The sequence below is a fragment of the Herpailurus yagouaroundi genome, unplaced genomic scaffold (genome assembly GCF_014898765.1).
Source record: "Herpailurus yagouaroundi ecotype Mexico unplaced genomic scaffold, PumYag 162, whole genome shotgun sequence".
Classification (NCBI taxonomy): Eukaryota; Metazoa; Chordata; class Mammalia; order Carnivora; family Felidae; genus Herpailurus; species Herpailurus yagouaroundi.
The window spans coordinates 71077285-71089393 of record NW_024412403.1 but is presented as its reverse complement, the minus strand read 5'-3'; the positions used below and the strand labels follow the sequence as shown (position 1 = coordinate 71089393).

At 43.6% G+C, this 12109-nt stretch overlaps 1 protein-coding gene across 3 annotated transcripts in view; it reads left to right on the top strand.

Annotated features, from left to right (window-relative positions):
• ITGB5 (integrin subunit beta 5) overlaps positions 1-12109 on the top strand; it is a 122935-nt gene that overhangs the window by 24947 nt on the left and 85879 nt on the right. For all 3 annotated transcript variants that reach the window (XR_005793323.1, XM_040484772.1, XM_040484771.1), the window contains exon 4: positions 9290-9539. Coding sequence is in view for 2 of the 3 variants with exons in the window: in XM_040484772.1 (XP_040340706.1) it covers positions 9290-9539 (250 nt within the window). In the remaining variant the exon portion in view is untranslated. The remainder of the gene's footprint in view (positions 1-9289; positions 9540-12109) is intronic.

Here is a 12109-nt window from a genome sequence, read left to right as displayed (position 1 = left end):
GTTTTCTAAGAAGTATTTTCCTTCAAGGTGGCAAATCCTTATTCTTCAGGGTAGATTTAGTTTAGGAAGGAGTTGGAAGTCACACAAAGCCAGAGATGTTATAGTTTTAATTCTCCTTCTTAAAATCAGAGTTAAGGTATGACTGTGAGGCAGAGAAACTGTTGTTTGACTTGACTTACCGACTGGCTTTTCAACAGCTCTCAAGGAGGAGTTAAAGAAGTGATTTGAGTGAAGGTAGCCTCCTTGGGCAAAGTTTTCTTGGCAGTATATTTATGCACAGCACTGATTTATGCACAAAGCACAATGTATGCTCAGTTAAAGAAGAAAGAAGTCAGTCTTATTCTAATATGCTTGTTGTTAGAATTCCAAGTCATCACATATTTAAGAAATGCATTATTTTGCCTACTGAACTGTCTCAGAAATGAACACAAAAAGGGTGTATGGGGCCCTGCTGGATTGCCAGGGATTAGTGCTGGGGTTAGTTGAGGTTACTGATGTTAGCAGTCTGGGTAGAGTCTCATCTCATGCTAAGCATTGTGATACGGTTTCTGGTGTTGGAAATAAAATGGAAAGCATGATCCTTTTTCTATTTTTGTGTTTATTTTTATTTTTTAATTTTTTTAAACTTTATTTTTTTATTTAAAAAATTGTTTTTACATTTATTTTTTTTTGAGAGAAAGAGAGAGACAGACAGCACAAGTGGGGGAGGGGCAGAGAGAGAAGGAGACACAGAATTTGAAGCAGGCTCCAGGCCCTGAGCTGTCATTACAGAGCTCGATGCAGGCTCGAAGTCACAAACTGCAAGATTATGATCTGAGCTGAAGTCGGACACTTAAACGACTGAGCCACCCAGGGGCCCCAAACTTTATTTATTTTGAGAGAGACACAGAGAGCAAGCAAGGGAGGGACAGAGACAGACAGAATACCAAACAGGCTCCATGCACTGTCAGCACAGAGCCCACCGTGGGGCTCGAACCCACGAACCATGAGATCATGACCCAAGCCGAAACCAAGAGTTGGACGCTCAACTGACTGAGCCATCCAGGTGCCCCGATCCTTTTTTCAAGACAAAATCATTTTGTGGGTGCTGTGGATGGGCTCTGATTGTGTATGTGGTGATGGAGAGCCCATTTCTGGGAGGTCAAGGTGATGGAGGGACTGGCTGCCCAGTTAAGGTATACCCAAACTGTGAGGATGTTTGTCTATAGAGATGAACACTTGGAGGAGATCTGATGAAAATATGAATTCCTAAAGGTCTAGAACCTTGTAAATATATTTATGAAATGTAGAAACACCTGAAGCCAATGAAGCCTCTTAAAATCTTGAACGTTTTAATATTTTTAAAGAGAAGGACAGGCAGGCCCCAGATATTTATTTATTTGGGGGAGGTAGAGAATGGTATGTTGTAGTCAGCAACATTCAGTTTACCAAGTGCATAGTTAACCTAAGTTAATCACCCCCTGACTCTGGAGAAGCCCTTGAGATATAGTGATTTTTTCCATTATTTATTTTTAGAAATGCTTTTTTGTCTCCTCCCTCACATAGATATTTGCTGAGTGAAGTGTAACCCTTTGCCAGTCTTATACCAGACTAATCGAAGGCAAGCCTTGGCATAGTATGAGTGAGTTGTGGTTCCAGGGGAAGCCTGGGGAAAAGAAAGGAAAATTTCCCTCTATACAGAACTTTTTGTTTTGCTTTTCTTTCTTTCTTTCTTTCTTTCTTTCTTTCTTTCTTTCTTTCTTTCTTTCTTTCAAACGTGATTCCCATACTGTAGAAGTCACAATTTTATTATCTTATTTTTATGTTTTTAAATAATTTTTTAAGCGTATTTGTTAAATAATCTGTACACCTAACAGGGGGCTTGAACTCACAACCCTGATATCAAGAGTTGCACGCTTTTCTGAGTGAACCAGCTGGGTGCCCAAGTCACCATTTTAAAGTATACAATTCAGGAGTGCCTGGGTGTCTCAATCGGTTAAGTGTCTGACTTTGGCTCAGGTCATGATCTCATGGTTTGTGGATTCGAGCCTGCGTTGGGCTCTGTGCTGACAGCTCAGAGCCTGGAGCCTGCTTCAGATTCTGTGTCTCCCTCTCTCTCTACCCCTCCCCGGCTCATGCTCTGTCTCTCTTTCAAAAATAAAAAACATTAAAAAAAATTTTTTTTAAAGTGTATAATTCAGTGGTTCATAGTATATTTGCAACATTGTGGTTTGTAGTATATTTGCAACATTGTGCAACCATCACCACTGTCTCATTCCAGAATACTTTACTTACCTCAAAAAGAAACCCTATATGCATTAACATACCCTCCTTATCTTTTCCCTCCCTGCCACGTAGGTCCTGGCAGTCTCCAATCTACTTCCTATTTCTGTGTTTTTGCTTATTCTGGACATTGTTCTCTTTCTTTCTTTCTTTCTTTCTTTCTTTCTTTCTTTCTTTCTTTCTTTAATTTGGAGAGAGAGGAAGAGCATGAGTTGGGGAGAGAGGGCAAAGGGGGGGGAGAGAGAGAGAGAGAGAGAGAGAGAGAGAGAGAGAGAGAATATCCTAAGTAGGCTCCATGCTCAGCACTGAGTCTGATGCAGGGCTGAATCCCATGACCCTGGAATCACGACCTGAGCTGAAATCAAGAGTGGGACACTCAACCAACAGAGTCACCCAGGTGTCCCTATTCTGGACATTATATATAAATCATATGGTATATGGCATTTTATGTCTGGCTTCTTTCACTTTGCAAAATATCTTCAAGATTCATCGATGTTGTAGCATTTATCACTTCCTTCCTTCCTTTTCATGGCCAGATAATATTCCATTGGGTCTGTTTAGATATACCACATTTTAGCTGATGAATACTGGGGCTGTTTTCACTTTGGGGCAGTCATGACTAATGCTACTGTAAAAATTCATGCACAAGTTTTTGTTTGGACATGTGTTTTCAGTAATCTTGAGAACATTGCTAGAAGAATTTGTGGGTCATATGGTAATTCTGTGTTTAACTTTTTGAGGAACTGCCAACTTTAAGCAAGAGTTTGTGTAAACACAGGATCATGTTTTCCATTTTGTTTTCAGTCCTGGAACTGTATGTGAGGATAACAACCTTAAAAAATTCTTAACAAAGGATGTAAACTTTGGAATAAAGGTTATTGAAATGGTGAATAAAAGGCCATAGGTAGGTTGAAGCACTGGGGCAGTTAGAAGGGATTTACTTAAGTCATCATTTGCCTCGATCCTTTAGCTCATTGACCAGTAGTTTGTTTTTTCGTGTGCTTTATTTTGAAATAATTTTAGGTTCACAAGAAGTTGCAAAAGTAATAGAGTTTTTTTATACCCTTCCTAGTGTTCCCTGATAACATGTTACATAACCAAAGTATATTACTGAAACTAGGAAAGTGACATTGGTACAGCACTATTAACTAAACTACAGGTGATTGGTTGCTTTTGAGATGGGTTTCCTGCCAGTCCGTGTCTGTGCTTTCTTCCCCCCTCCTCCTGGTTCTACTTTGGGGATGCCAGTTACCTGACTTACAGATTGCTTCTGCCACCCAGAATGACAGAGTATATACTTTATTAAAAAGACTAAGAAAGACTTCATGGTGGGTAGATAAGAGGTTGGCTATAGATGGAATGTTTATGGCCTCCCTCCAAAGTTTATTTATTTATTTTTATTTTTAAGTTTATTCATTTTGAGAGAGAGACAGAGACAGAGACAGAGAACACAAACAGGGGAGGGGCAGAGAGAGAATCCCAACCAGGTTCTGTGCTGTCTGCACAGAGCCCGCTGGTGGGGCTTAAACTCATGAATCATGAGATCATGACCTGAGCCGAAACCAAGAGTCAGACTCTTAAACGACTGAGCTACCCAGGCGCCCTGCCCCCAACATTTATAAATTGAAATCTAACCCCCAGTGTGATTGTATCAGGAGGTGTTAGGGCCTTGGGAAGTGATTAAGGCATGAGGACAGAGCCCTCGTATTACTGCTTTGAATTTATAAAAGACCGCAGAGGGCTCCCTGTCCCTTCTGCCATGTGAGGACACAGCAAGAAGTCAGCAGTCTGCATCCCAGAAGAGGATTCTCACCAGAACTCAACCGTGCTGGCATGTTGATCTTGGACTTGAAGGCTTCAGGACTTGAGAGAGAAATTTCTGTTGTTTATTTTTATTTAAAAAAAAATTTTTTTTTTAACATTTATTTATTTTTGAGACAGAGAGAGACAGAGCATGAACGGGGGGAGGGCCAGAGAGAGAGGGAGACACAGAATCTGAAGCAGGCTCCAGGCTCTGAGCTGTCAGCACAGAGCCTGATGCGGGGCTCGAACTCACGGACCGTGAGATCGTGACCTGAGCGAAGTCGGACGCTCAACCGACTGAGCTACCCAGGCGCCCCGAAATTTCTGGTGTTTAAAAGCCATCCAGTCTATGGTACTTGTAAGCCCAAATGGCCCAAGACAAGATTATTTTCAAGGACACTAGGGATGCCAAGCCCTGGTGCTCGGGGGTGGACACTGTAGAGGCCAACTCTATCTTCATGTGGTGCCTTCCTGGGTTCCATCTGTCAAGAGTCAGAATTCTGGGCTGAGGAGTGGGGTGGGTTGCAGCACACCAGCCTTGTCCTTGACCAGGGAAGCAATTCTTTGGCTCCATGTCTGGATTTAATTCTTGGATGCTAATTACGTTCAGCTACAGTAAACAGAAGAGCTAGATGAGAGTCCTGAGGTATGCACCTGGGCCCTAATTCCCTGTAGGTCCTGTTTGCAATATACCTGATTTTAAGGTGTCCCTTCTTTCTTTCAATTTTTGGCACAGAAGGGTATTTCTGGGGAATCAAAAACTACTTACATTCATTTGGGTATGGCACGCATCTCTGTCGGTTGGGATATTGCTTTGTCTGAATGTTTGAACAAAAATCGATCTTAGACACACCAGGGATTCTTGGTGGAATCCCTACCTTCACTGTCTCCACTTCTTATTGAAGGGGCAGCAGAGAGAAAACAAACTGTGAAAGTACATTTCAAGCAGACGGTTGATACTTGACTACAGTGGGGGAGCCTGAGCAAGAGGCAGGCATTTTGTGCAAAGCACCGCCAGAGCTGGGAGCTTTGGAAATGGGAAAAACCAGGACATGAGAGGGCCTGCTTGCAGGGCAGGTGCGAGGTGCTTGGCTGTTTTGGGGGGTGTGCTTTGTTCCATTTGTTTGATCCTGCTGCTGGTGAAATGGGGGTCCTGTGGAATGGCCCCAGAGAGGAGGGGTAAAGCCACAGGGGATGACGAGCCTGTAGTGGTCTGACCTGGAGTGGGGCAGGGGGGCATGTGGGCTGGGATGGTGTCGCCAGAAGCGGGCACTGATGGAGCGCTCATGGTGAAGTTGATAAGGGCTCTGCTGGATGCATGAAAGTGACAGGTCTCCGGTGGTGCAGAGCTGTGTGGTTGGATGTGTTGCCAGAGTGTATCTAAGTTTGCATGGTTCTGGAAGTGTGCCCAAAGATGGAAAATGGGTCCCAGACTTTCTCTCTGCACGTGGCAGTGGCCTCTCCTTCAGTCGGCTGACCTCGGAGGTCTTGCTTGTAGGGGAGCTAGTGCACAGCTGCTTAACTCCCACACTTAGCACTCACGCTGAGAATTGGTCCAGGAATGTCCTTCCTTCCAAAATCTGCTGATGGGACATCCCAATATTGCCAAGGCCCCCTCAGGAGTTTGTGGCATTTAAAATCAGGTGTAGTGGGGCTCAGTAGGTTAAACTTCCGACTTCAGCTCAGGTCATGATCTCATAGTTCGTGGGTTCGAGCCCCGTGTCAGGCTCTGTGCCAACAGCTCAGAGCCTGGAGCCTGCTTTGGATTGTGTCTCCCTCTCTCTCTCCCCCCACCCCCTGCTTGCTCTCTGTCTCTCTCTCTCTGTCTCTCAAAAATGAATAAACATTAAAATAAATAAATAAATAAATAAATAAATAAATAAATAAATAAATTTTTAAAAATCAGGCGGAGTTGACATAGCAGTAAACCCTCATTCTGAACCCTAATCATACTACCCTCTTTCTTATACCCTTCAGTTTTTGGAAAACTGGGAGAAATACTTCTTTTTAATATTTGCAGCCCCCCATGTGTGCTTTTTAAAGTAATCAGTTTCCCTCAGAATATGATGCCAAAGAGATTTCTGACTTCAGAGTAGATGCCACCTTAACGCACACAAACGTGTATATCATACCTTGTTTGTCTTTTTGCTTTCATGCCTGAAAAATGTGGAGTTAAAATTTAATACCCAAGGCTAGAGCTGTTCACAATTAAGTTCCTGGCAGAATTTTCTATCTCCCTTTTTGTCATTAGGGGAGATTGCTTTATTTTATTTATTTATTTGTTTTTTTAACGTTTATTTATTTTTGAGAAAGAGAGAGACAGAACATGAATGGGGGAGGGGCAGAGAGAGAGGGAGACACAGAATCCAAAGCAGGCTCCAGGCTCTGAGCCATCAGCCCAGAGCCCGATGTGGGACTCAATCTCACGGACCGCGAGATTGTGACCTGAGCTGAAGTCGGATGCTTAACCGACTGAGCCACCCAGGTGCCCCGGAAATTGTTTTAATAACTGACTTTTGGGGGAACCCAGGGGAGGTTTTCCTTGTGTACAAGCATTTGTGTGGTGTTAGGATACATTGTGTCCTTTGATCCCCACAGTAATTAACATCCTCCCATTTTACTGATCCAGAAACTGAGGAGCAAATTTAGAGGAGCCTGAAGTCTTCCAGGTTCTGGGTGACAAGGTCTGGATTTTAAGCCAGCTCTCGCTCTCCAAATCTGGTGCCCTCTTCCCTCCCAGGGGTGCCTCCCAAGTCCAAGCCTGTTCTCCGCTCTCTGGTCCTAAAGTCCTCATCTGTTCATTACTCATAATCCACAAAAAGGTAGAAGTGGATTCTGGATAAAAGAAGATGTAGTTGGGAAGTTGGGGGGAAGGGCACAGGTGGACAGAAAATGTAGAAGACTCTGCCAAGAGGTCATGGGATTGGACAGAGCAGACATGATTATAGGCTCTGCCCATTTGGGGTCTGTGGTCTGCCCACACAAAGACCAAGGAGGTTCTCCCTTCCCCCAAGTTCTCTTCCCTCCTGCCCCTCCCCCACTGTGATGTGGCATCCAGGGCTGGGAGGGGCTCAGAGCAGGGACCTGCTCTGTCTGCCTGATGGGAGCCAGAGGCAGACATTACAGCAGTCTAGAATTCATTCTGGAAGAAATCTCCAACATTCCTCAGCTTGAGTCAGACTCTGATGGTTTTTAAAAATAGGCTCCTATGAACAGACAACCCAAACTGCATCAGTCTTGAGGAGGCGAGGATAGGACACGCAAAGACAAGTCCCGGGAAGCAGGCTCAGTGCTGTCACTCAGGCAAAAAATAGTAATTATAATAATTATACTTCATTTGTGCAGGCATTACTGCTTACCAAACACTGCTCTTCAAATGAGCGCTTCATAGGCTTAATCAATGCTGTGCTGTTATTATTTCCATTGTTGATCTAAGGACACAGGCTCAGGTTGCTCCCCTAGTTGAGGGACCGAGCTGGAACTTGGATTGAAATCTTTCGGTCATCTGAATCTGCGTGGTCTAGTTAATATAATGCAACTTGTCTGGGGTGGGAGAAGGAGAAGGAGCACATGGGATTGGGGTCCCTATCCTCCAAGTTCAAGAAGGCTTCAGCTTGCTGGTTGTCAGCTCGAGATGGGAGACCAGCTTCTCTCCCATCCAAGTACTAACCAGGCCCGACCCTGCTTAGCTTCTGAGATCAGACGAGATCGGGCACGTTCAGGGAGACCAGCTTCTCTGAGAGGTGACTGCCACCACCAGGTGTGGACTCTGTGGGCAGGAGAGGCCAGCCTCACTGTCCTCTTCTGAATACATGAGTATGTCCAGATTTCAAATGTGTGTGTGCAGCAATCCTACCTAGAGAGTTCAAGGACATCTTGGTGCCTCTGAAAAACTAATAAGCTCAAGGACAGATAGAATTACTTGGTATGATTGCCTCTTGAAGTCGGTTCTAAATGATGTGTTTTTAGAGCCTATGAAATGATGTAGGATAATTATCCTGGCATGGGTCCCCTGGTTGCTGCACTGACTTGGGTCTTTCTGTAAACCCTGGGAGGTGACATTGCAGAGGGCCACACCTCCCAGACACTGGCTTTTCTCTTTGTTCATTTTCTCTGAATTAATTCCTCTTTCCTCTGTCTCTGACTCTTATTTTACAACCAAGAATTATTTTCTTTTTCTTGTAGCTGGTAGACAAATCTAGTAGTGTTTTCTTTCTTTCTTTCTTTCTTTTCTTCCGCCCCTTCGTTTTGATGGTGCTAAAATTTAGAATCTGTCTTCCTGTATTTATACATATAACTTATTTTTTTTTTCTTTTTACTTTAGAGACAGTGAGTGCAAGAGAGCACATGAACAGGGGAGAGGGGCAGAGGGAGAGACAGAGAATCTCAAGCAGGCTCTGTGCCCAGAGTGGAGCCTGGCAAGGGGCTTGATCCCATGACCCTGCGATCATGACCTGAGCCAAAGTCAAGGGTTGGATGCTCAACCAACTGAGCCACCCAGGCACGCCTGTACATATAATTTCTAATGATAATTTGTGTCTATGATATCCCAAAATGTCAAATATTCCCAAGAACTAAATACTCTGTTGCCTATAAATGCCTAGGAGAGTAGAAATAGGAGACATGGCACAAGCAAAAAATGTTTTTGCCCTTTGGGTGTATTTTAAGTGACAGTGTGTCCCCGCTCTCGCTTGCCTTATACCTCTCTCCCTTCGCCCTCAGTTCTTACTCGTTCCTGTACCTCCTTTTGTTTATTTCTTCCCTGTTTTCTGTTTCATACACACCTTGGCAGTCTCCTCCTGGCCACATTCCCACCTTGGCTTCTCCTTTCCCTGAAGTTGGTACAGGTTGGTGGGTTAACTCTCACCTAATCTGTGTCCATGAAATTGTCTGGTCCATTATCCATCAACTGCCCAAGAGTCCTTTTGTTGACAAAACAGAACACCACTGGGGAGACTTGTTGTTAAGGAGTTTCCTCAAAAATGCCGAGCAAATTATTTGGAAGGAGAACCTAGAACTTTACCCTCAACACCATATTCCCTTCAGTTACTCTTCTTCCAAGAAAAATATTTTCTTTTTTTTTTTTAAGAACAATATTTCTTTTGAGAGGCATGTGGTCACTAAAGAAAAGTAAGAGGGGGACCAGCTTTGAAAGCAAAATCCATCCCTTCAGCTCCCAGTGAGTTGGATGACCTCTAATTGCGTGGCCTCTCTGTTGGCACAGGCGATAAGACTACCTTCCAGCTGCAGGTTCGACAGGTGGAGGATTACCCTGTGGACTTGTACTACCTGATGGACCTCTCCCTGTCCATGAAGGATGACTTGGACAGCATCCGAAACCTGGGCACCAAGCTGGCTGAGGAGATGAAGAAGCTCACCAGCAACTTCCGGTTGGGGTTCGGGTCTTTTGTAGACAAGAACATCTCCCCTTTCTCCTACACAGCACCGAGGTACCAGACCAATCCATGCATTGGGTGAGTGACCAGTCATCCTTCTGCTGGGTATTTAAGTGTAGGGGGAATGGAGTAGCAGGAAAACCCAAAGAAAGGACTAGGGAAGGCATATTGGGGGATGGGGCAGGCTTCAGTGTTTAATCTGATCAGTGATGACCTAGTCCTGTCTCCCCAACTGTGTGTGAAGACGTGAACTGTTGCAAGGCTGTGGGAAGGCATAATGATCATAGCTCATTTGTTTTCCTGCCTGATGTAGCACTGTTTTCTACATTGAGAGGTTTTATGTATGTATGTATGTCTGTATTTTTAATTTATTTATTTTTAATTTACATCCAAGTTAGTTAGCATATAGTGCAATAATGATTTCAGGAGTAGATTCCTTAATGCCTCTTACCCATTTAGCCCATTCCCCCTCCCACAACCCCTCCAGTAACCCTCTGTTTGTTCTCTATATTTAAGAGTCTCTTATGTTTTGTCCCCCTCTCTGTTTATATATAATTTTTGCTTCCCTTCCCTTATGTTCATCTGTTTTGTATCTTAAATTCCACATATGAGTGAAGTCATATGATATTTGTCTTTCTCTGATGAATTTCACTTAGTATAATACCTCTAGTTCCATCCACGTAGTTGCAAATGGCAAGATTTCCATTTTGCTGTTTGCCGACTAATACTCCATTTTGTGTATGTGTGTGTGTATGTGTATGTATGCATATATATATATATGTATGTATGTATGTATGTATGTATATATATGACATCTTCTTTATCCTTTATCCATTCATTCATCAATGGACATTTGGGCTCTTTCCATACTTTGGCTATTGTCAATAGCGCTGCTGTAAACTTTGGGGTACATGTGCCCCTTCAAAACAGCACACCTGTATCCCTTGGATAGATGCCTAGTAGTACAATTGCTAGGTCATAGGGTAGTTGTAGTTTTAGGTTTTTGAGGAACCTCCATCCTGTTTTCCAGAGTGGCTGCACCAGTTTGCATTCCCACCGGCAGTGCAAAAGAGATCTTCTCTCTCCGCATCCTCGCCAACATCTGTTGTTGCCTGAGTTGTTAATGTTAGCCATTCTGACAGGTGTGAGGTAGTATCTCATTGTGGTTTTGATTTGCATTTCCCAGATGATGAGTGATATTGAGCATTTTTTCACATGTCTGTTAGGCATCTGGATGTCTCCTTTGGAGAAGTGTGTATTCATGTCTTTTGCCCATTTCTTCACTGGATTCTTTGTTTTTTGGGTGTTGAGTTTGATAAATTCTTTATAGATTTTGGATACTAAACCTTTGCAAATATCTTCTGCCATTCCGTCGGTTGCCTTTTAGTTTTGCTGATTGTTTCCTTCACTGTGCAGAAGTGAAGGATGAGGTCCCAAGAGTTCATTTTTGCTTTTGTTTCCCTTGCCTCCGGAGACATGCTGAGTAAGAAGTTGCTGCGGCTGAGGTCATAGAGGTTTTGCCTGCTTTCTCCTCGAGGATTTTGATGGCTTCCTGTCTTAAGTTTAGGTCTTTCATCCATTTTGAGTTTATTTTTGTGTATGGGGTAAGAAAGTGGTCCAGGTTCATTCTTCAGCATGTCGCTGTCCAGTTTTCCCAGCACCACTTGCTGAAGAGACTGTCTTTATTCCATTGGATATTCTTTGCTGCTTTGTCAAAGATTAGTTGGCCATACGTTTGTGGGTCCATTTCTGGGTTCTCTGTTCTGTTCCATTGATCTGAGTGTCTGTTTTTGTGCCATATTTATTTATTTTTAAGCTTATTTTGAGAGAGACATAGACAGCGTGAGTGGGGGAGGGGCAGAGAAACAGGGAGAGAGACAGAATCCCAAGCAGGCTCCATGCTGCCAGCACAGAGCCCAGAGTGGGGCTTGAACTCACAAAACTGTGAGATCATGACCTGAGCCGAAACCAAGAGTCAAACGCTAATCCAACGGAACCTCCCAGGCATCCCTCTACATTGAGTGATTTTAGACAATGTTTTCAGTAAGTGGACACCCAGGTTCAGGGAGGGAGCAGGCAGAACAGTGTAACCTTTCCTCTTGCTTGGGGTAAACTGAGGTGCTTGGGGATAAGTGAATTCAAAATCTGTCCCTGTTGTTATGTAAATATAACTTACCTTGGCAAAATGAAATGGAAGTCCTGGGTTTTAAAGGTATGATTTTGGGGGCGCCTGGGTGGCTCAGTTGGTTAAGCATCCGACTTCGGCTCAGGTCATGATATCACAGTCTGTGAGTTCGAGCCCCGCGTCGGGCTCTGTGCTGACAGCCCAGAGCCTGGAGCCTGTTTCCGATTCTGTGTCTCTCTCTCTCTCTGACCCTCCCCCGTTCATGCTCTGTCTCTCTCTGTCTCAAAAATAAATAAAAACATTAAAAAAAATTTAAAAAAAATAAAGGTATGATTTTGTTTTTTCCAACATAAGTCAAGTACTTGAATTGGAAAATATTTGACAGATTATCAGACAGCAGGAATTTTTTTTTTTATTTTATATATGAAATTTATTGTCAAATTGGTTTCCATACAACACCCAGTGCTCATCCCAAAAGGTGCCCTCTTCAATACCCATCACCCACCCTCTCCTCCCTCCCACC